The sequence below is a fragment of the Nothobranchius furzeri genome, chromosome 11, assembly GCF_043380555.1.
Source record: "Nothobranchius furzeri strain GRZ-AD chromosome 11, NfurGRZ-RIMD1, whole genome shotgun sequence".
NCBI lineage: Eukaryota > Metazoa > Chordata > Actinopteri > Cyprinodontiformes > Nothobranchiidae > Nothobranchius > Nothobranchius furzeri.
In genome coordinates this window covers 7,797,309-7,819,198 of record NC_091751.1, presented here as the reverse complement: position 1 = coordinate 7,819,198, position 21,890 = coordinate 7,797,309, and the positions used below count along the sequence as shown (strand labels likewise).

The 21,890-nt window shown below is 52.2% G+C and overlaps 2 protein-coding genes and 2 long non-coding RNA genes across 4 annotated transcripts; 2 read left to right on the top strand and 2 right to left on the bottom strand.

Annotated features, from left to right (window-relative positions):
* Positions 1-2,197: 2,197 nt before the first annotated feature.
* On the bottom strand, positions 2,198-5,562 carry LOC139073060 (uncharacterized). The gene is made up of 2 exons (XR_011521868.1): positions 5,172-5,562; positions 2,198-4,464 (listed from the first exon to the last, which is right to left on the bottom strand). It is a non-coding gene; the product is annotated as an uncharacterized lncRNA (long non-coding RNA).
* LOC139073059 (spectrin alpha chain, non-erythrocytic 1-like) lies at positions 2,520-4,018 on the top strand. Its single transcript, XM_070556014.1, has 5 exons — positions 2,520-2,607; positions 3,031-3,123; positions 3,234-3,338; positions 3,414-3,563; positions 3,772-4,018. The coding sequence occupies exons 2-5, from the start codon at positions 3,058-3,060 to the stop codon at positions 3,847-3,849; spliced, it is 399 nt and encodes a 132-aa protein (XP_070412115.1). The 5' UTR covers positions 2,520-2,607; positions 3,031-3,057; the 3' UTR covers positions 3,850-4,018.
* Positions 5,563-11,291: 5,729 nt separating the features above from the next.
* On the top strand, positions 11,292-12,898 carry LOC139073057 (spectrin alpha chain, non-erythrocytic 1-like). Its single transcript, XM_070556013.1, has 5 exons — positions 11,292-11,487; positions 11,911-12,003; positions 12,114-12,218; positions 12,294-12,443; positions 12,652-12,898. Exons 2-5 carry the CDS (start codon positions 11,938-11,940, stop codon positions 12,727-12,729), a joined length of 399 nt encoding a protein of 132 aa, XP_070412114.1. The 5' UTR covers positions 11,292-11,487; positions 11,911-11,937; the 3' UTR covers positions 12,730-12,898.
* A 262-nt stretch (positions 12,899-13,160) lies between these two features.
* Positions 13,161-14,283, bottom strand: LOC139073058 (uncharacterized). The gene is made up of 2 exons (XR_011521867.1): positions 14,053-14,283; positions 13,161-13,344 (listed from the first exon to the last, which is right to left on the bottom strand). It is a non-coding gene; the product is annotated as an uncharacterized lncRNA (long non-coding RNA).
* Positions 14,284-21,890: the final 7,607 nt, after the last annotated feature.

The following is a 21,890-nucleotide window of genomic DNA, read 5'->3' as shown; positions in this document are numbered from 1 at the left end:
ATATTTAGATGGGTAATAGGGTAAAACCCAGTGCATTTAAGATAAAAATGGGTTGAAATATGACGGAGCGCTAAGAGGGAGACTTCTGTGTCCATTCTTCCATCCGGTAATCCCCAGCGGTCAGGCCGGGCAGCCTGACCGATCCGGCGCCTACTTGCTGCGCCTAGCTGCTGCGCGGTCTGACCGCTCGTGGAGTTTTTCATGTCTGACTTTAACCGCATCTAATACCGTATTACGGCGTGAGCGCAACAGCGACAACTTAATATCGATGTGTAAGCAGCCTGAGTGGTAGGGTGTTTTCATCTGAACCCTTAAAACCTCCAGCAGGCTATGCTGCACTATTGACGTGTTAGCGCGCGGCGCTAACAACTTAGCAACGTGACATGTCTCTGAGAAAGCGTAAAACACGGACGCTTCTTCTGAAGCGGAAAATAACACTTCTTCTTAAGCAGAGCAGGATGTCGCCTCGGCTCGTTCACGGCCGAGCCGGACTGAGCTCGATAACATTGACCAAGCACAGCCACTGGGCCGTTGTAGCTGCCACCAGGCCTGCTGAAGGAACTCCAGCGGGTTTCATCAGACTCGTAAAGTTTCTTGTTTTTGCTGGGGATTTCTGTATTTTACCGCTCCCTCCTGCAGTCTTCCCCTATTGAAATTTAAAATGTGTAACTTTATGTATTGTGATGAATGACTAATATTCATGTAAAACTAAAACGTTAGGCATTTAGGGGGAAAAAACAAAATAATAAACATTATACAGATGTCAAATAAATCAAACTGTAATTAAACTATATATTTTCAAAGTCATATAGACAGCATGATGGTTTGTGTGATCCGCGCGGTTTCACTTACACCCCTTTAATGATCAGGCTGTTTTTTATTATTTTTATCAGCTGATAGCAGTTAAAATTATGGTAAAAAATACTTTTATCTGTTTTTGATAACTTAATGCCCAGGAAGAGCATCTTCCTGGGCATTAAATATAACCCAAATGTTTTATTATGAGCAGATCTGATGAAGGTTTAGACAAGCAGTCTGCAAAGTAAAACTTGTTTAGAGTCCAAACTCTTACTAAAGCTTTTAAAAAGAAAAAATGGTTGAATTTTGAGAAATATCCACAACAGGGGAGCGAGACCTCTGAAAAATGTATATTTTCTCTGAATTCATAGAATAATGTGAAGATTCTGGGAAAAGTTGGGATTCTGAGATTAAAACGTAAATCTTTCTAATCATAATTCTGGCAGTTTTTGTGTCCTTCTGCTGTGGAAAGTCGTGCAACATGAAGATACTGAGAAGATGCTTACAACCTGTATTTTTATTCCATCCATAAATAAAATCATGAGCTATTTTTTTAATCCAAATTTGATACAAAGGGCCATCGTTGGTTCCAGACCCGTTCTAGAACATTCCTCTAATCTTAAAGTCATCATCAGTTTCTTCCTTTTAACAAATATTTATTTGTTCAAATATTTAATATTTATAACTGGAATATTTGTTCCTCCCTCTCCCACTGCAGTTAGTCCTGTCCTGCAACCCTGTTTTTGCAGCTTAGTGAAGCCAACCATCACTAACCTGGGGGTGGTTTTGGACCCAGAGATGCGGATGGACTCCCACATTAGCCAGGTGGTTAGATCCTGCTTTTCCCGGCTTCGCCAGCTACCAAAGATGAAGTCCATCCTGAAAGACGTGTCATATTTTCTCCCCAAGCTGGACCTGACCGTCATGTATCGGTCCAAAATAGTGTGATGATATTGTGTTTTTTGTACATAACAGACTTTTTAACAGACAAATTTGTCGCATTCTCCTACACCTCTTCACGGGCTCGCCACAGTAAATATTCTATTTGGCAAGAGATAAACTTTATTGTATTTATCCTAGTGAATCTATAATTAAACGGGTAAACTAGTATTAGCACATCCAACATCAAAGAAAGTAAAATGTTACTATCAGGAGAGGGAGAATGTTTAAGTGGTTAGCAGCAGTGTGCTAGCCGATGGCCCCCTCCATGAGGCCACCACAGCTCAGCAGAACGTCGTTGTAGCTTCTTCTGGGGAGAAAAACACTTGGAGAAAAAATAAAGTTAACAGCTGAAATAGCAGGAAATAATACAGTTCAAGAGCAGATTGTAGAAGAAAGAAACCCCTGGGTTAAACTGGTCTGTCTACTGCATAATGCTGAACTCTAACATGTGTCCTCAGGGAAGGACCTGATTGGTGTCCAGAACCTGTTGAAGAAGCACCAGGCTCTGCAGGCTGAGATCACAGGTCATGAACCTCGCATCAAGGCTGTCACCCAGAAAGGAGAGACCATGGTGGAGGAAGGTAGAGCAGGTCTGGTCCTGACATGTTTCTGAGGTGTCTGCAGGTTCTGGCTCACTTTTTTTGGGTCCAGGTCACTTCGCTGGTGAGGAGGTGAAGACTAAGCTGTCAGAGCTTCATGGACGTTGGGACACGCTAAAGGCCAAGGCGTCCCAGAGGAGGCAGGACCTGGAGGACTCTGCAGGCCCAGCAGTACTTTGCGGATGCTAATGAGGCCGAGTCCTGGATGAGGGAGAAGGAGCCCATCGTTGGAAGTCCAGACTAAGGGAAAGACGAGGACTTGGCCGAGGTATGGAAGTCCCTTCCTGAGAAACTCCAATCGCTTTTCTTTGCTCTCTTTCCAGTCCTTCATAATTAGTGTTTCTGTATTTGTCATTTCCTTCGGTTGTCTACCAGACGTCGTTGCTCGTTTGAGCGTCTCATGGGTTAGGGGTAGAAGTGCTGGCCTCGCACAGGAAGTGATGACAAACGTGTTCCCGGCGCTCTTATTTCAAACGGTTTACAAGCTGTGATGTGTGTTCCCGCTGCAGAGCAGCCATGACACGTGGCAGCCGGCAGAAGGCTCACGCTTTTCCACTAAACACCCGCAGAGCTGCGTCTGCGGTGAACTGAGCAGGGTTTGTTTTACAGTGGCGGATCCGATTGGACCATCGCTGCGAGAAAGCTCCACTTGTGTCAGACGAGCTGAAGGTTCTGATGTTCTGCTCCACAGGCTCTCCTGAAGAAGCACGAGGTCCTGATGTCGGACCTGTCGGCTTATGGCAGCAGCATCCAGGCCCTGAAGGAGCAGGCCCAGTCCTGCAGGGTGAGTTCAGAGCCCTCGGCCCGTCAGAACATTCTTATCCACCACGTTCTAACACCAGACCTGTTAACCCGACAGCAACAAGATAATCAGCAGGTGCTTTTGTCCTGCAGGACCTGAAGGCCAACGAGTCCCGCCTGAGGGACATCAACAAGGTGGCATCTGAACTGGAGTCAGAAGGTCTGATGGCTGAGGAGGCTCCTATGGTTCAGGCTCAGGTGAGCGTCACCTGTCTGCAGCAGCTGGTCCCTCTCACTTCCTGGTTTGTTAACTCTGCTCGTCTCTGTTTGTAGCAACAAGAACATCAGGGTTCTGCTCCTGGAAAGGTGCATGTTGTCCTCCGCCTCAACCAGAACCAGACGTGGTGTTTTTGTTACCACTCATTTGTTTGTTTGTTTGTTTACAGGATGAAGCCGACTCTTAACACGGCGTCACCCTGGAAGGTGAGTTCATTCAGCTGATCAGAGGTCACCTCTGATGGCAGCAGTCACGGCCGACCGTGCTGACATCACACAGGAATTCAGGTGACCCGGCAGGCACCAGGTGCTGGTGAAAGTGGGGACATGTCAGCTGGTTGCCATGGCTACAGTTATCTTTATGCATCTGTATGACTGCTGACTGGTGTGTGTTTCCTGTGACCTTTGACCTCAGACCGTACGGTTGGGCGTTCAGACGACGGCTAACTTTAATTCCATCAAGGTAAGAGGAAGCTCTTCCCTTCCTGTCTGAGCGATCCGTCTCCAGGTTTCCTCGTCCGGCGTCCAGCCCGCTGGCGTCCACCTTCACCTCACCTTCATCTCATCTCACTTCATTTATAGTGCAATACTTTCACATTATCATTTTCCCACACTTCTGTATACCTGTATTTTGTTGTTTTTCAATAAAGAATGACAAATTATTTAAGTTTGGTTTTTGTTGCACACAAATATATATCTGTAAAAAATATCTTCAAAGCTAATGTTTACATAACAAGTATGATTGGGTTTTGCAATACGGCACTCAAGTTTATTTTAGTAAGATTTTCAAACCAAGTAAAGTTAGTAAAGAACACATTTCTATTGTCTGCTAAGAAACTGTTGGGATTTAAAATGGGCCTGTTGTACAAATAACTTGTAAATGATTATTCCTCACTTTTGTCTTAACCAAAGAAATTCCAGTAATTGAGCAAAAACATTTATTTTTAACACTACATTTTATAAAACAGGGCACAGTGTCGGCACATGTATGTATGTCGATGGTCCGCCCCAACCGAACCAGGAGACACAGACGTCAGGGAGGCCAATGTTGTCTCTGCAGCTCTCTGGGCACCACGCCTCACTCAGCTGTCCCCAATGATCCAAATGGCTATGGAGGAAAAAAAATTAATAAAAGAATGAAACTTAAAAACTCCCAAACCTCATGTCATGTTTACTAATCAGCTATGGCTGATTTATTGTTTGGATCACAGTGAGTTACACTAATTCTAATATATTTTTATTTCTATTATACATACATACTTTTTAACTGTTATTTTCACATGACTGTTATCAGGCTCTTGTTCTGGTTCTGATGATAACTCTGTGTCTTCCAGTAAGTTATCTTGTGCTTACTTCATCTGTATAATGTCTCTTTACTTTTGGTAAATTGTACTGAGTCCAGAATAAAGGCTAGCTGGCTGTACAAGATACAAACAAGTATTACGTTTTGGAAATATATGAAACACCGCCAGCATCTGTTAGAGCCTGTGGCGGGGTGCTGAGGGCCGGCTCCAGCCCAGGAATGAGCTCTACACGCCGGCCGGGAGGGTTTGAAACACCGCCATCCTCTCCTCTGCTGGCTGTTCATTCTGTTATGGTTACCGGTGCTTGTCTTGCAATGTGAAACGCTTGGTCTCGGATTTTGTAAGAAAGATAATAAAATGTCCCCCCAAAATACGACTTAAATATATTTTCTCTTCTTCATGATACATTTAATGGCTGGTGCGACTCAGGAGTGATAGCGCCGAAAAAAACTGTACTGAAAACTTGCTCAAAGCAAAATGTATTCATTACGGAAATAAATTATAAACTTACCGATTTAAAACTTTTTTAATACAGGTACTTCTCACGAACAGGCGCAGAAAACCTCCACCTAAACTCCGTGTGAGGTTCAGGTCGATGGGTGTTCCAGTTAGCTCCGGTTGGGTTGAAGCTAGGTGGCTACATCCGTTAGCTCGGCTCCCACCTCCGCTTTAGCTTTGGGTTAGCCAGGGTTAGCTTCAGGTTAGCTCGTAGCTAGTTCGCCTGGGTGTCGTCACTCGAGCCCAGCCTTACAGCCACACCCTCAGCGCCTCCTCTCTTCCCTTTTATGGAATTGTCTGGGCTGGACGGAACCTGTGACACGGTCAAAATGGCGGTGGTGGACACCTCCCATTATGGACAGATAACGTGTTATTGAAGCCTATGGAATCGAATTGTCCAGTATATGTACAGTCAATGGTCACTACTCAGTCTGACTGAGCGCCTCCAGGAGAGAGGCCCAAGCAAGACGCGCCCCGAGGAGCGTCTTGCCACATGTCAACACTGGGTCTGATTGAGGTTCTTCTGGAGAGAGGCCCAAGCAAGACGCGCCCCGAGGAGTGTCTTGCCACATGTCAACAATGGGTCTTACTGAGGGCCTCCAGGAGAGAGGCCCAAGCAAGATGCGCCCGGAGGAGCGTCTTGCCACATGTTAACACTGGGTCTGACAGAGGGCCTCCAGGAGAGAGGCCCAAGCAAGACGCGCCCCGAGGAGCGTCTTGCCACATGTCACCTCTGGTTCTGACTGAGCGCCTCCAGGAGAGAGGCCCAAGCAAGACGCGCCCCGAGGAGCGTCTTGCCACATGTCAGCACTCGGTCTGACTGAGTGCCTCCAGGAGAGAGGCCCAAGCAAGACGCGCCCCGAGGAGCGTCTTGCCACATGTCAACAATGGGTTTGACTGAGGGCCTCCAGGAGAGAAGCCCAAGCAAGACGCGCCCCGTGGAGCGTCTTGACACATGTCAACACTGGGTCTGACAGAGGGCCTCCAGGAGAGAGGCCCAAGCAAGACGCGCCCCGAGGAGTGTCTTGCCACATGTCACCACTGGGTCTGACTGAGCGCCTCCAGGAGAGAGGCCCAAGCAAGACGCGCCGCGAGGAGCGTCAGGCCACATGTCACTACTCAGTCTGACTGAGCGCCTCCAGGAGAGAGGCCCAAGCAAGACGCGCCCCGAGGAGCGTCTTGCCACGTGTCACCACTGGGTCTGATTGAGCGCCTCCAGGAGAGAGGCGCCAGCAAGACGCGCCCCGAGGAGCGTCTTGCCACGTGTCACCACTGGGTCTGATTGAGCGCCTCCAGGAGAGAGGCGCCAGCAAGACGCGCCCCGAGGAGCGTCTTGCCTTATGTCAGCACTCGGTATGACTGATCGCCTCCAGGAAAGAGGCACAAGCAAGACGCGCCCCGAGGAGCGTCTTGCGACATGTCACTACTCGGTCTAACTGAGCGCCTCCAGGAGAGAGGTCCAAGCAAGACGCGCCCCGAGAGGCGTCTTGCCACATGTCACGACTCGGTCTGACTGAGCGACTCCAGGAGAGAGGCCCAAGCAAGACGTGCCCCGAGGAGCGTCTTGCCACATGTCAACAATGGGTCTGACTGAGGGCCTCCAGGAGAGAAGCCCAAGCAAGACGCGCCCCGAGGAGCGTCAGGTCACATGTCACTACTCAGTCTGACTGAGCGCCTCCAGGAGAGAGGCCCAAGCAAGACGCGCCCCGAGGAGCGTCTTGCCACATGTCAACACTGGGTCTGATTGAGGTTCTTCTGGAGAGAGGCCCAAGCAAGACGCGCCCCGAAGAGTGTCTTGCCACATGTCAACAATGGGTCTTACTGAGGGCCTCCAGGAGAGAGGCCCAAGCAAGATGCGCCCGGAGGAGCGTCTTGCCACATGTTAACACTGGGTCTGACAGAGGGCCTCCAGGAGAGATGCCCAAGCAAGACGCGCCCCGAGGAGCGTCTTGCCACATGTCACCTCAGGTTCTGACTGAGCGCCTCCAGGAGAGAGGCCCAAGCAAGACGCGCCCCGAGGAGCGTCTTGCCACATGTCAGCACTCGGTCTGACTGAGTGCCTCCAGGAGAGAGCCCCAAGCAAGACGCGCCCCGAGGAGCGTCTTGCCACATGTCAACAATGGGTTTGACTGAGGGCCTCCAGGAGAGAAGCCCAAGCAAGACGCGCCCCGTGGAGCGTCTTGACACATGTCAACACTGGGTCTGACAGAGGGCCTCCAGGAGAGAGGCCCAAGCAAGACGCGCCCCGAGGAGTGTCTTGCCACATGTCACCACTGGGTCTGACTGAGCGCCTCCAGGAGAGAGGCCCAAGCAAGACGCGCCGCGAGGAGCGTCAGGCCACATGTCACTACTCAGTCTGACTGAGCGCCTCCAGGAGAGAGGCCCAAGTAAGACGCGCCCCGAGGAGCGTCTTGCCACGTGTCAACACTGGGTCTGATTGAGGGCCTTCTGGAGAGAGGCCCAAGCAAGACGCGCCACGAGGAGCGTCTTGCCACGTGTCACCACTGGGTCTGATTGAGCGCCTCCAGGAGAGAGGCCCAAGTAAGACGCGCCCCGAGGAGCGTCTTGCCACGTGTCACCACTGGGTCTGACTGAGTGCCTCCAGGAGAGAGGCCCAAGCAAGACGCGCCCCGAGGAGCGTCTTGCCACGTGTCACCACTGGGTCTGATTGAGCGCCTCCAGGAGAGAGGCGCCAGCAAGACGCGCCCCGAGGAGCGTCTTGCCTTATGTCAGCACTCGGTATGACTGATCGCCTCCAGGAAAGAGGCACAAGCAAGACGCGCCCCGAGGAGCGTCTTGCGACATGTCACTACTCGGTCTAACTGAGCGCCTCCAGGAGAGAGGTCCAAGCAAGACGCGCCCCGAGAGGCGTCTTGCCACATGTCACGACTCGGTCTGACTGAGCGCCTCCAGGAGAGAGGCCCAAGCAAGACGTGCCCCGAGGAGCGTCTTGCCACATGTCAACAATGGGTCTGACTGAGGGCCTCCAGGAGAGAAGCCCAAGCAAGACGCGCCCCGAGGAGCGTCAGGTCACATGTCACTACCAAGCCCCCACAATGCCGCTCAGAAAATGGTCCCATCCCGGAAGTAAGAAAAATTGCAGTTCCACCCTCATCCGCTGGGGGCTGGTGCCAGAAGCGAGCAAATCCTCATTGACTCCCATGTTAAAAATGCCGATTTCACAGCAGAAATAAACATGTTTACAGCCTGGTGCCAAAACATGTTTTTTGTCTAAATTATCTAGTTTATACTCATGACAACTCTGAGGGGGGTGAATTTTTTTCTCACTCTTCTGTTTAAGTGTATTGAAAGCCTAAAATTCTGTATAATTAATGAGCATCCGACACACGTGACCGCCGCCTCAGACCCACGTGACCACAGAGCTAGCTCCGTGGAAAGGCCTCAGTACAGCCTCGGTCTGGCTTGGAAACTGCTCCGGCATTTTGAGTCTCTGTGTTTGTGTATTCTTCTTTGGATATTATTGGTGCAATTGTTGGACAAAATGACTTGCAGTGGTATTAATTGCACTAATAGAGCGTCCAAGGAGTCTCCACTTCATTTTTTTCGGTAAGTTAAAATCTATATTCGTATTTTATGTCACTGCCACCGTTAAACTAGCTGAGTTTACCGAAGTAGCTAGCTAACTATCAGTTTAACATGTAGCATGTACTGTTTAACCATGAAATTTAAATGTAAAATACGGTAAAATAATTAATAGGGCATATTTAGATGGGTAATAGGGTAAAACCCAGTGCATTTAAGATAAAAATGGGTTGAAATATGACGGAGCGCTAAGAGGGAGACTTCTGTGTCCATTCTTCCATCCGGTAATCCCCAGCGGTCAGGCCGGGCAGCCTGACCGATCCGGCGCCTACTTGCTGCGCCTAGCTGCTGCGCGGTCTGACCGCTCGTGGAGTTTTTCATGTCTGACTTTAACCGCATCTAATACCGTATTACGGCGTGAGCGCAACAGCGACAACTTAATATCGATGTGTAAGCAGCCTGAGTGGTAGGGTGTTTTCATCTGAACCCTTAAAACCTCCAGCAGGCTATGCTGCACTATTGACGTGTTAGCGCGCGGCGCTAACAACTTAGCAACGTGACATGTCTCTGAGAAAGCGTAAAACACGGACGCTTCTTCTGAAGCGGAAAATAACACTTCTTCTTAAGCAGAGCAGGATGTCGCCTCGGCTCGTTCACGGCCGAGCCGGACTGAGCTCGATAACATTGACCAAGCACAGCCACTGGGCCGTTGTAGCTGCCACCAGGCCTGCTGAAGGAACTCCAGCGGGTTTCATCAGACTCGTAAAGTTTCTTGTTTTTGCTGGGGATTTCTGTATTTTACCGCTCCCTCCTGCAGTCTTCCCCTATTAAAATTTAAAATGTGTAACTTTATGTATTGTGATGAATGACTAATATTCATGTAAAACTAAAACGTTAGGCTTTTAGGGGGAAAAAACAAAATAATAAACATTATACAGATGTCAAATAAATCAAACTGTAATTAAACTATATATTTTCAAAGTCATATAGACAGCATGATGGTTTGTGTGATCCGCGCGGTTTCACTTACACCCCTTTAATGATCAGGCTGTTTTTTATTATTTTTTATCAGCTGATAGCAGTTAAAATTATGGTAAAAAATACTTTTATCTGTTTTTGATAACTTAATGCCCAGGAAGAGCATCTTCCTGGGCATTAAATATAACCCAAATGTTTTATTATGAGCAGATCTGATGAAGGTTTAGACAAGCAGTCTGCAAAGTAAAACTTGTTTAGAGTCCAAACTCTTACTAAAGCTTTTAAAAAGAAAAAATGGTTGAATTTTGAGAAATATCCACAACAGGGGAGCGAGACCTCTGAAAAATGTATATTTTCTCTGAATTCATAGAATAATGTGAAGATTCTGGGAAAAGTTGGGATTCTGAGATTAAAACGTAAATCTTTCTAATCATAATTCTGGCAGTTTTTGTGTCCTTCTGCTGTGGAAAGTCGTGCAACATGAAGATACTGAGAAGATGCTTACAACCTGTATTTTTATTCCATCCATAAATAAAATCATGAGCTATTTTTTTAATCCAAATTTGATACAAAGGGCCATCGTTGGTTCCAGACCCGTTCTAGAACATTCCTCTAATCTTAAAGTCATCATCAGTTTCTTCCTTTTAACAAATATTTATTTGTTCAAATATTTAATATTTATAACTGGAATATTTGTTCCTCCCTCTCCCACTGCAGTTAGTCCTGTCCTGCAACCCTGTTTTTGCAGCTTAGTGAAGCCAACCATCACTAACCTGGGGGTGGTTTTGGACCCAGAGATGCGGATGGACTCCCACATTAGCCAGGTGGTTAGATCCTGCTTTTCCCGGCTTCGCCAGCTACCAAAGATGAAGTCCATCCTGAAAGACGTGTCATATTTTCTCCCCAAGCTGGACCTGACCGTCATGTATCGGTCCAAAATAGTGTGATGATATTGTGTTTTTTGTACATAACAGACTTTTTAACAGACAAATTTGTCGCATTCTCCTACACCTCTTCACGGGCTCGCCACAGTAAATATTCTATTTGGCAAGAGATAAACTTTATTGTATTTATCCTAGTGAATCTATAATTAAACGGGTAAACTAGTATTAGCACATCCAACATCAAAGAAAGTAAAATGTTACTATCAGGAGAGGGAGAATGTTTAAGTGGTTAGCAGCAGTGTGCTAGCCGATGGCCCCCTCCATGAGGCCACCACAGCTCAGCAGAACGTCGTTGTAGCTTCTTCTGGGGAGAAAAACACTTGGAGAAAAAATAAAGTTAACAGCTGAAATAGCAGGAAATAATACAGTTCAAGAGCAGATTGTAGAAGAAAGAAACCCCTGGGTTAAACTGGTCTGTCTACTGCATAATGCTGAACTCTAACATGTGTCCTCAGGGAAGGACCTGATTGGTGTCCAGAACCTGTTGAAGAAGCACCAGGCTCTGCAGGCTGAGATCACAGGTCATGAACCTCGCATCAAGGCTGTCACCCAGAAAGGAGAGACCATGGTGGAGGAAGGTAGAGCAGGTCTGGTCCTGACATGTTTCTGAGGTGTCTGCAGGTTCTGGCTCACTTTTTTTGGGTCCAGGTCACTTCGCTGGTGAGGAGGTGAAGACTAAGCTGTCAGAGCTTCATGGACGTTGGGACACGCTAAAGGCCAAGGCGTCCCAGAGGAGGCAGGACCTGGAGGACTCTGCAGGCCCAGCAGTACTTTGCGGATGCTAATGAGGCCGAGTCCTGGATGAGGGAGAAGGAGCCCATCGTTGGAAGTCCAGACTAAGGGAAAGACGAGGACTTGGCCGAGGTATGGAAGTCCCTTCCTGAGAAACTCCAATCGCTTTTCTTTGCTCTCTTTCCAGTCCTTCATAATTAGTGTTTCTGTATTTGTCATTTCCTTCGGTTGTCTACCAGACGTCGTTGCTCGTTTGAGCGTCTCATGGGTTAGGGGTAGAAGTGCTGGCCTCGCACAGGAAGTGATGACAAACGTGTTCCCGGCGCTCTTATTTCAAACGGTTTACAAGCTGTGATGTGTGTTCCCGCTGCAGAGCAGCCATGACACGTGGCAGCCGGCAGAAGGCTCACGCTTTTCCACTAAACACCCGCAGAGCTGCGTCTGCGGTGAACTGAGCAGGGTTTGTTTTACAGTGGCGGATCCGATTGGACCATCGCTGCGAGAAAGCTCCACTTGTGTCAGACGAGCTGAAGGTTCTGATGTTCTGCTCCACAGGCTCTCCTGAAGAAGCACGAGGTCCTGATGTCGGACCTGTCGGCTTATGGCAGCAGCATCCAGGCCCTGAAGGAGCAGGCCCAGTCCTGCAGGGTGAGTTCAGAGCCCTCGGCCCGTCAGAACATTCTTATCCACCACGTTCTAACACCAGACCTGTTAACCCGACAGCAACAAGATAATCAGCAGGTGCTTTTGTCCTGCAGGACCTGAAGGCCAACGAGTCCCGCCTGAGGGACATCAACAAGGTGGCATCTGAACTGGAGTCAGAAGGTCTGATGGCTGAGGAGGCTCCTATGGTTCAGGCTCAGGTGAGCGTCACCTGTCTGCAGCAGCTGGTCCCTCTCACTTCCTGGTTTGTTAACTCTGCTCGTCTCTGTTTGTAGCAACAAGAACATCTGGGTTCTGCTCCTGGAAAGGTGCATGTTGTCCTCCGCCTCAACCAGAACCAGACGTGGTGTTTTTGTTACCACTCATTTGTTTGTTTGTTTGTTTACAGGATGAAGCCGACTCTTAACACGGCGTCACCCTGGAAGGTGAGTTCATTCAGCTGATCAGAGGTCACCTCTGATGGCAGCAGTCACGGCCGACCGTGCTGACATCACACAGGAATTCAGGTGACCCGGCAGGCACCAGGTGCTGGTGAAAGTGGGGACATGTCAGCTGGTTGCCATGGCTACAGTTATCTTTATGCATCTGTATGACTGCTGACTGGTGTGTGTTTCCTGTGACCTTTGACCTCAGACCGTACGGTTGGGCGTTCAGACGACGGCTAACTTTAATTCCATCAAGGTAAGAGGAAGCTCTTCCCTTCCTGTCTGAGCGATCCGTCTCCAGGTTTCCTCGTCCGGCGTCCAGCCCGCTGGCGTCCACCTTCATCTCACCTTCATCTCATCTCACTTCATTTATAGTGCAATACTTTCACATTATCATTTTCCCACACTTCTGTATACCTGTATTTTGTTGTTTTTCAATAAAGAATGACAAATTATTTAAGTTTGGTTTTTGTTGCACACAAATATATATCTGTAAAAAATATCTTCAAAGCTAATGTTTACATAACAAGTATGATTGGGTTTTGCAATACGGCACTCAAGTTTATTTTAGTAAGATTTTCAAACCAAGTAAAGTTAGTAAAGAACACATTTCTATTGTCTGCTAAGAAACTGTTGGGATTTAAAATGGGCCTGTTGTACAAATAACTTGTAAATGATTATTCCTCACTTTTGTCTTAACCAAAGAAATTCCAGTAATTGAGCAAAAACATTTATTTTTAACACTACATTTTATAAAACAGGGCACAGTGTCGGCACATGTATGTATGTCGATGGTCCGCCCCAACCGAACCAGGAGACACAGACGTCAGGGAGGCCAATGTTGTCTCTGCAGCTCTCTGGGCACCACGCCTCACTCAGCTGTCCCCAATGATCCAAATGGCTATGGAGGAAAAAAAAATTAATAAAAGAATGAAACTTAAAAACTCCCAAACCTCATGTCATGTTTACTAATCAGCTATGGCTGATTTATTGTTTGGATCACAGTGAGTTACACTAATTCTAATATATTTTTATTTCTATTATACATACATACTTTTTAACTGTTATTTTCACATGACTGTTATCAGGCTCTTGTTCTGGTTCTGATGATAACTCTGTGTCTTCCAGTAAGTTATCTTGTGCTTACTTCATCTGTATAATGTCTCTTTACTTTTGGTAAATTGTACTGAGTCCAGAATAAAGGCTAGCTGGCTGTACAAGATACAAACAAGTATTACGTTTTGGAAATATATGAAACACCGCCAGCATCTGTTAGAGCCTGTGGCGGGGTGCTGAGGGCCGGCTCCAGCCCAGGAATGAGCTCTACACGCCGGCCGGGAGGGTTTGAAACACCGCCATCCTCTCCTCTGCTGGCTGTTCATTCTGTTATGGTTACCGGTGCTTGTCTTGCAATGTGAAACGCTTGGTCTCGGATTTTGTAAGAAAGATAATAAAATGTCCCCCCAAAATACGACTTAAATATATTTTCTCTTCTTCATGATACATTTAATGGCTGGTGCGACTCAGGAGTGATAGCGCCGAAAAAAACTGTACTGAAAACTTGCTCAAAGCAAAATGTATTCATTACGGAAATAAATTATAAACTTACCGATTTAAAACTTTTTTAATACAGGTACTTCTCACGAACAGGCGCAGAAAACCTCCACCTAAACTCCGTGTGAGGTTCAGGTCGATGGGTGTTCCAGTTAGCTCCGGTTGGGTTGAAGCTAGGTGGCTACATCCGTTAGCTCGGCTCCCACCTCCGCTTTAGCTTTGGGTTAGCCAGGGTTAGCTTCAGGTTAGCTCGTAGCTAGTTCGCCTGGGTGTCGTCACTCGAGCCCAGCCTTACAGCCACACCCTCAGCGCCTCCTCTCTTCCCTTTTATGGAATTGTCTGGGCTGGACGGAACCTGTGACACGGTCAAAATGGCGGTGGTGGACACCTCCCATTATGGACAGATAACGTGTTATTGAAGCCTATGGAATCGAATTTTCCAGTATATGTACAGTCTATGGTCACTACTCAGTCTGACTGAGCGCCTCCAGGAGAGAGGCCCAAGCAAGACGCGCCCCGAGGAGCGTCTTGCCACATGTCAACACTGGGTCTGATTGAGGTTCTTCTGGAGAGAGGCCCAAGCAAGACGCGCCCCGAGGAGTGTCTTGCCACATGTCAACAATGGGTCTTACTGAGGGCCTCCAGGAGAGAGGCCCAAGCAAGATGCACCCGGAGGAGCGTCTTGCCACATGTTAACACTGGGTCTGACAGAGGGCCTCCAGGAGAGAGGCCCAAGCAAGACGCGCCCCGAGGAGCGTCTTGCCACATGTCACCTCTGGTTCTGACTGAGCGCCTCCAGGAGAGAGGCCCAAGCAAGACGCGCCCCGAGGAGCGTCTTGCCACATGCAAGCACTCGGTCTGACTGAGTGCCTCCAGGAGAGAGGCCCAAGCAAGACGCGCCCCGAGGAGCGTCTTGCCACATGTCAACAATGGGTTTGACTGAGGGCCTCCAGGAGAGAAGCCCAAGCAAGACGCGCCCCGTGGAGCGTCTTGACACATGTCAACACTGGGTCTGACAGAGGGCCTCCAGGAGAGAGGCCCAAGCAAGACGCGCCCCGAGGAGTGTCTTGCCACATGTCACCACTGGGTCTGACTGAGCGCCTCCAGGAGAGAGGCCCAAGCAAGACGCGCCCCGAGGAGCGTCTTGCCACGTGTCACCACTGGGTCTGATTGAGCGCCTCCAGGAGAGAGGCGCCAGCAAGACGCGCCCCGAGGAGCGTCTTGCCACGTGTCACCACTGGGTCTGATTGAGCGCCTCCAGGAGAGAGGCGCCAGCAAGACGCGCCCCGAGGAGCGTCTTGCCTTATGTCAGCACTCGGTATGACTGATCGCCTCCAGGAAAGAGGCACAAGCAAGATGCGCCCCGAGGAGCGTCTTGCGACATGTCACTACTCGGTCTAACTGAGCGCCTCCAGGAGAGAGGTCCAAGCAAGACGCGCCCCGAGAGGCGTCTTGCCACATGTCACGACTCGGTCTGACTGAGCGACTCCAGGAGAGAGGCCCAAGCAAGACGTGCCCCGAGGAGCGTCTTGCCACATGTCAACAATGGGTCTGACTGAGGGCCTCCAGGAGAGAAGCCCAAGCAAGACGCGCCCCGAGGAGCGTCAGGTCACATGTCACTACTGAGTCTGACTGAGCGCCTCCAGGAGAGAGGCCCAAGCAAGACGCGCCCCGAGGAGCGTCTTGCCACATGTCTTGCTTGGGCCTCTCTCCTGGAGGTGCTCAGTCAGACCCAGTGTTGACATGTGGCAAGACGCTCCTTGGGGCGCGTCTTGCTTGGGCCTCTCTCCTGGAGGCGCTCAGTCAGACCGAGTGCTGACATGTGGCAAGACGCTACTAGGGGCGCGTCTTGCTGGGGCTTCTATCATGGAGGCACTCAGTCAGACCCAGTGTTGACATGTGGCAAGACGCTCCTCAGGGCGCGTCTTGCATGGACCTCTCTCCTGGGGAGGCGATCAGTCAGACCCAGTGTTGACATGTGTCAAGACGCTCCTCGGGCGTTTCTTGCTTGGGCCTCTCTCCTGGAGGCGCTCAGTCAGACCCAATGTTGGCATGTGACAAGACGCTCCTCGGGGCGCGTCTTGCTTGGGCCTCTCTCCTGGAGGTGCTCAGTCAGACCCAGAGGTGACATGTGGCAAGACGCTCCTCGGGGCGCGTCTTGCTTGGGCCTCTCTCCTGGAGAAGCTCAGTCAGACCCAGTGTTGACATGTGGCAAGACGCTCCTCGGGGCACGTCTTGCTTGGGCCTCTCTCCTGGAGGCGCTCAGTCAGACCGAGTGCTGACATGTGGCAAGATGCTCCTTGGGGCGCGTCTTGCTTGGGCTTCTCTCCCGGTACCTCAGTCAGACCCATTGTTGACATGTGGCAAGACGCTCCTCGGGGCGCGTCTTGCTTGGACCTCTCTCCTGGGGAGGCGATCAGTCAGACCCAGTGTTGACATGTGTCAAGAGGCTCTTTGGGCGTTTCTTGCTTGGGCCTCTCTCCTGGAGGCGCTCAGTCAGACCCAGTGTTGACATGTGGCAAGACGCTCCTCGGGGCGCGTCTTGCTTGGGCCTCTCTCCTGGAGGCGCTCAGTCAGACCTAGTGCTGACATGTGGCAAGACGCTCCTCGTGGCGCGTCTTGCTTGGGCTTCTCTCCTGTAGGCCCTCAGTCAGACCCTTCGTTGACATGTGGCAAGACGCTCCTCGGGGCGCCTCTTGCTTGGGATTCTCTCCTGGAGGCCCTCAGTCAGACCCATTGTTGACATGTGGCAAGACGCTCCTCGGGGCACATCTTGCTTGGGCCTCTCTCCTGGAGCCGCTCAGTCAGACCGAGTGCTGACATGTGGCAAGACGCTCCTCGGGGCACGTCTTTCTGGGGCTTCTCTCCTGGAGGCGCTCATTCAGACCCAGTGTTGACATGTGACAAGACGCTCCACGGGGCGCGTCTTGCTTGGGCCTCTCTCCTGGAGGCGCTCAGTCAGACCCAGAGGTGACATGTGGCAAGACGCTCCTCGGGGCGCGTCTTGCTTGGGCCTCTCTCCTGGAGGCCCTCTGTCAGACCCAGTGTTGACATGTGGCAAGACGCTCCTGGGGGCGCGTCTTGCTTGGGCCTCTCTCCTGGAGGCGCTCAGTCAGACCCAGTGTTGACATGTGGCAAGATGCTCCTCGGGGCGCGTCTTGCTTGGGCCTCTCTCCTGGAGGCGCTCAGTCAGTCCTAGTGCTGACATGTGGCAAGACGCTCCTCGGAGCGCGTCTTGCTTGGGCTTCTCTCCTGGAGGCCCTCTGTCAGACCCTTCGTTGACATGTGGCAAGACGCTCCTCGGGGCGCGTCTTGCTTGGCCCTCTCTCCTGGAGGCGCTCAGTCAGACCGAGTGCTGACATGTGGCAAGACGCTCCTCGGGGCGCATCTTGCTTGGGCTTCTCTCCTGGAGGCCCTCAGTCAGACCCATTGTTGACATGTGGCAAGACGCTCCTCGGTGCGCATCTTGCTTGGGCCTCTCTCCTGGAGGCGCTCAGTCAGACCGAGTGCTGACATGTGGCAAGACGCTCCTCGGGGCACGTCTTGCTGGGGCTTCTCTCCTGGAGGCGCTCAGTGAGACCCGGTGTTGACATGTGACAAGACGCTCCTCGGGGCGCGTCTTGCTTGGGCCTCTCTCCTGGAGGCGCTCAGTCAGACCTAGTGCTGACATGTGGCAAGACGCTACTCGGGGCGCGTCTTGCTTGGGCTTCTCTCCTGGAGGCCCTCAGTCAGACCCTTCGTTGACATGTGGCAAGACGCTCCTCGGGGCGCATCTTGCTTGGGCCTCTCCCCTTGAGGCCCTCTGTCAGACCCAGTGTTGACATGTGGCAAAACGCTCCTCTAGGCACGTCTTGCTTGGGCCTCTCTCCTGGAGGTGCTCAGTCAGACCCAGTGTTGACATGTGGCAAGACGCTCCTTGGGGCGCGTCTTTCTTGGGCCTCTCTCCTGGAGGCACTCAGTCAGACCGAGTGCTGACATGTGGCAAGACGCTCCTCGGGGCGCGTCTAGCTGGGGCTTCTCTCATGGAGGCACTCAGTCAGACCCAGTGTTGACATGTGGCAAGACGCTCCTCAGGGCGCGTCTTGCTTGGGCCTCTCTCCTGGGGAGGCGATCAGTCCGACCCAGTGTTGACATGTGTCAAGACGCTCCTCGGGCGTTTCTTGCTTGGGCCTCTCTCCTGGAGGCGCTCAGTCAGACCCAATGTTGGCATGTGACAAGACGCTCCTCGGGGCGCGTCTTGCTTGGGCCTCTCTCCTGGAGGTGCTCAGTCAGACCCAGAGGTGACATGTGGCAAGACGCTCCACGGGGCGCGTCTTGCTTGGGCCTCTCTCCTGGAGAAGCTCAGTCAGACCCAGTGTTGACATGTGTCAAGAGGCTCTTTGGGCGTTTCTTGCTTGGGCCTCTCTCCTGGAGGCGCTTAGTCAGACCCAGTGTTGACATGTGGCAAGACGCTCCTCGGGGCGCGTCTTGCTTGGGCCTCTCTCCTGGGGTGGCGATCAGTAAGACCCAGTGTTGACATGTGTCAAGAGGCTCTTTGGGCGTTTCTTGTTTGGGCATCTCTCCTGGAGGCGCTCAGTCAGACCCAGTGTTGACATGTGGCAAGACGCTCCTCGGGGCGCGTCTTGCTTGGGCTTCTCTCCTGGAGGCCCTCAGTCAGACCCTTCGTTGACATGTGGCAAGACGCTCCTCGGGGCGCCTCTTGCTTGGGATTCTCTCCTGGAGGCCCTCAGTCAGACCCATTGTTGACATGTGGCAAGACGCTCCTCGGGGCGCATCTTGCTTGGGCCTCTCTCCTGGAGGCGCTCAGTCAGACCGAGTGCTGACATGTGGCAAGACGCTCCTCGGGGCACGTCTTTCTGGGGCGTCTGTCCTGGAGGCGCTCAGTCAGACCCAGTGTTGACATGTGACAAGACGCTCCTCGGGGCGCGTCTTGCTTGGGCCTCTCTCCTGGAGGCGCTCAGTCAGACCCAGAGGTGACATGTGGCAAGACGCTCCTCGGGGCGCGTCTTGCTTGGGCCTCTCTCCTGGAGGCGCTCAGTCAGTCCTAGTGCTGACATGTGGCAAGACGCTCCTCGGAGCGCGTCTTGCTTGGGCTTCTCCCCTGGAGGCCCTCTGTCAGACCCTTCGTTGACATGTGGCAAGACGCTCCTCGGGGCGCGTCTTGCTTGGCCCTCTCTCCTGGAGGCGCTCAGTCAGACCGAGTGCTGACATGTGGCAAGACGCTCCTCGGGGCGCATCTTGCTTGGGCTTCTCTCCTGGAGGCCCTCAGTAAGACCCATTGTTGACATGTGGCAAGACGCTCCTCGGGGCGCATTTTGCTTGGGCCTCTCTCCTGGAGGCGCTCAGTCAGACCGAGTGCTGACATGTGGCAAGACGCTCCTCGGGGCACGTCTTGCTGGGGCTTCTCTCCTGGAGGCGCTCAGTCAGACCCAGTGTTGACATGTGACAAGACGCTCCTCGGGGCGCGTCTTGCTTGGGCCTCTCTCCTGGAGGCCCTCTGTCAGACCCAGTGTTGACATGTGGTAAGGACACGATCACGCCGACCCTATTGTTGGAGAACCTGCTGAGTTCGTTGAACAAGTAGACGCCGGATTGGGCGCGGGCACGCGCTTGTTTTAGAGGCGTTTTCGCGCAGCCTCTACCCTGCACGACCGCTCGTGGCCGCACTAGCTATATCTATCTTTATTTGTTTCACACACACACACACACACACACACACACACACACACACACACACACACACACACACACACACACACACACACACACACACACAGGCCCTTGCGCTCAAACCCCGGTCAGGCCTGCAGTGTACAGATCAGAGACATCAGACCCATTGTTGACATGTGGCAAGACGCTCCTCGGGGCGCTTCTTGCTTGGGCCTCTCTCCAGAAGGCCCTCAATCAGACCCACTGTTGACACGTGGCAAGACGCTCCTCGGGGCGCTTCTTGCTTGGGCCTCTCTCCTGGAGGCGCTCAGTCAGACCCTGTGGTGACATGTGGCAAGACGCTCCTCGGGGCGCGTATTGCTTGGGCCTCTCTCCTGGATGCCCTCTCTCACACCCAGTGTTGACATGTGGCAAGACTCTCCTCGGGGCGCTTCTTGCTTGGGCTTCTCTCCTGGAGGCCCTCAGTCAGACCCATTGTTGACATGTGGCAAGATGCTCCTCGGGGCACGTCTTGCTTGGGCCTCTCTCCTGGAGGCGCTCAGTCAGACCGAGTAGTGACATGTGACAAGACGCTCCTCGGGGCGCGTCTTGCTTGGGCCTCTCTCCTGGAGGCGCTCAGTCAGACCCAGTGTTGGCATGTGGCAAGACGCTCCTCGGGGCGCATCTTGCTTGGGCCTCTCTCCTGGAGGTTCTCAGTCAGACCCAGTGTTGACATGTGGCAAGATGCTCCTCGGGGCGCGTCTTGCTGGGGCTTCTCTCATGGAGGCACTCAGTCAGACCCAGTGTTGACATGTGGCAAGACGCTCCTCGGGGCACGTCTTGCTTGGGCCTCTCTCCTGGAGGCGCTCAGTCAGACCCAGAGGAGACATGTGTCAAGATGCTCCTCGGGGCGCGTCTTGCTTGGGCCTCTCTCCTGGAGGCGCTCAGTCAGACCGAGTGCTGACATGTGGCAAGACGCTCCTCCGGGCGCATCTTGCTTGGGCCTCTCTCCTGGAGGCGCTCAGTCAGACCCAGTGTTCACATGTGGCAAGACGCTCCTCGGGGCGCGTCTTGCTTGGGCCTCTCTCCTGGAGGCGCTCAGTCAGACCGAGTGCTGACATGTGGCAAGACGATCTTCGGGGCGCGTCTTGCTTGGGCTTCTCTCCTGGAGAACCTCAGTCATACCCATTGTTGACATGTGGCAAGACGCTCCTCGGGGCGCGTCTTGCTTAAGCCTCTCTCCAGAAGGCCCTCAATCAGACCCAGTGTTGACACGTGGCAAGACGCTCCTCAGGGCGCTTCTTGCTTGGGCCTTTCTCCTGGAGGCGCTCAGTCAGACCCAGTGGTGACATGTTGCAAGACGCTCCTCGGGGCACGTATTGCTTGGGCCTCTCTCCTGGATGCCCTCTGTCAGACCCAGTGTTGACATGTGGCAAGACTCTCCTCGGGGCGCGTCTTGCTTGGGCGTCTCTCATGGAGGCCCTCAGTCAGACCCGGTGTTGACATGTGTCAAGACGCTCCTCGGGGCGTTTCTTGCTTGGGCCTCTCTCCTGGAGGCGCTCAGTCAGACCCAGTGTTGACATGTGGCAAGACGCTCCTCGGGGCGCTTATTGCTTGGGCTTCTCTCCTGGAGGCCCTCAGTCAGACCCTTTGTTGACATGTGGCAAGACGCTCCTCGGGGCACGTCTTGCTTGGGCCTCTCTCCTGGAGGCGCTCAGTCAGACCGAGTAGTGACATTTGACAAGACGCTCCTCGGGGCGCGTCTTGCTTGGGCCTCTCTCCTGGAGGCGCTCAGTCAGACCCAGTGTTGACAGGTGGCAAGACGCTCCTCGGGGCGCGTCTTGCTTGGGCCTCTCTCCTGGAGGTTCTCAGTCAGACCCAGTGTTGACATGTCGCAAGATGCTCCTCGGGGCACGTCTTGCTGGGGCTTCTCTCATGGAGGCACTCAGTCAGACCCAGTGTTGACATGTGGCAAGACGCTCCTCGGGGCACGTCTTGCTTGGGCCTCTCTCCTGGAGGCGCTCAGTCAGACCCAGAGGAGACATGTGTCAAGATGCTCCTCGGGGCGCGTCTTGCTTGGGCCTCTCTCCTGGAGGCGCTCAGTCAGACCCAGTGTTGACATGTGGCAAGACACTCCTCGGGGCGCATATTGCTTGGGCCTCACTCATGGAGGCCCTCTGTCAGACCGAGTGTTGACATGTGGCAAGACTCTCCTCGGGGCGCGTCTTGCTTGGGCTTCTATCA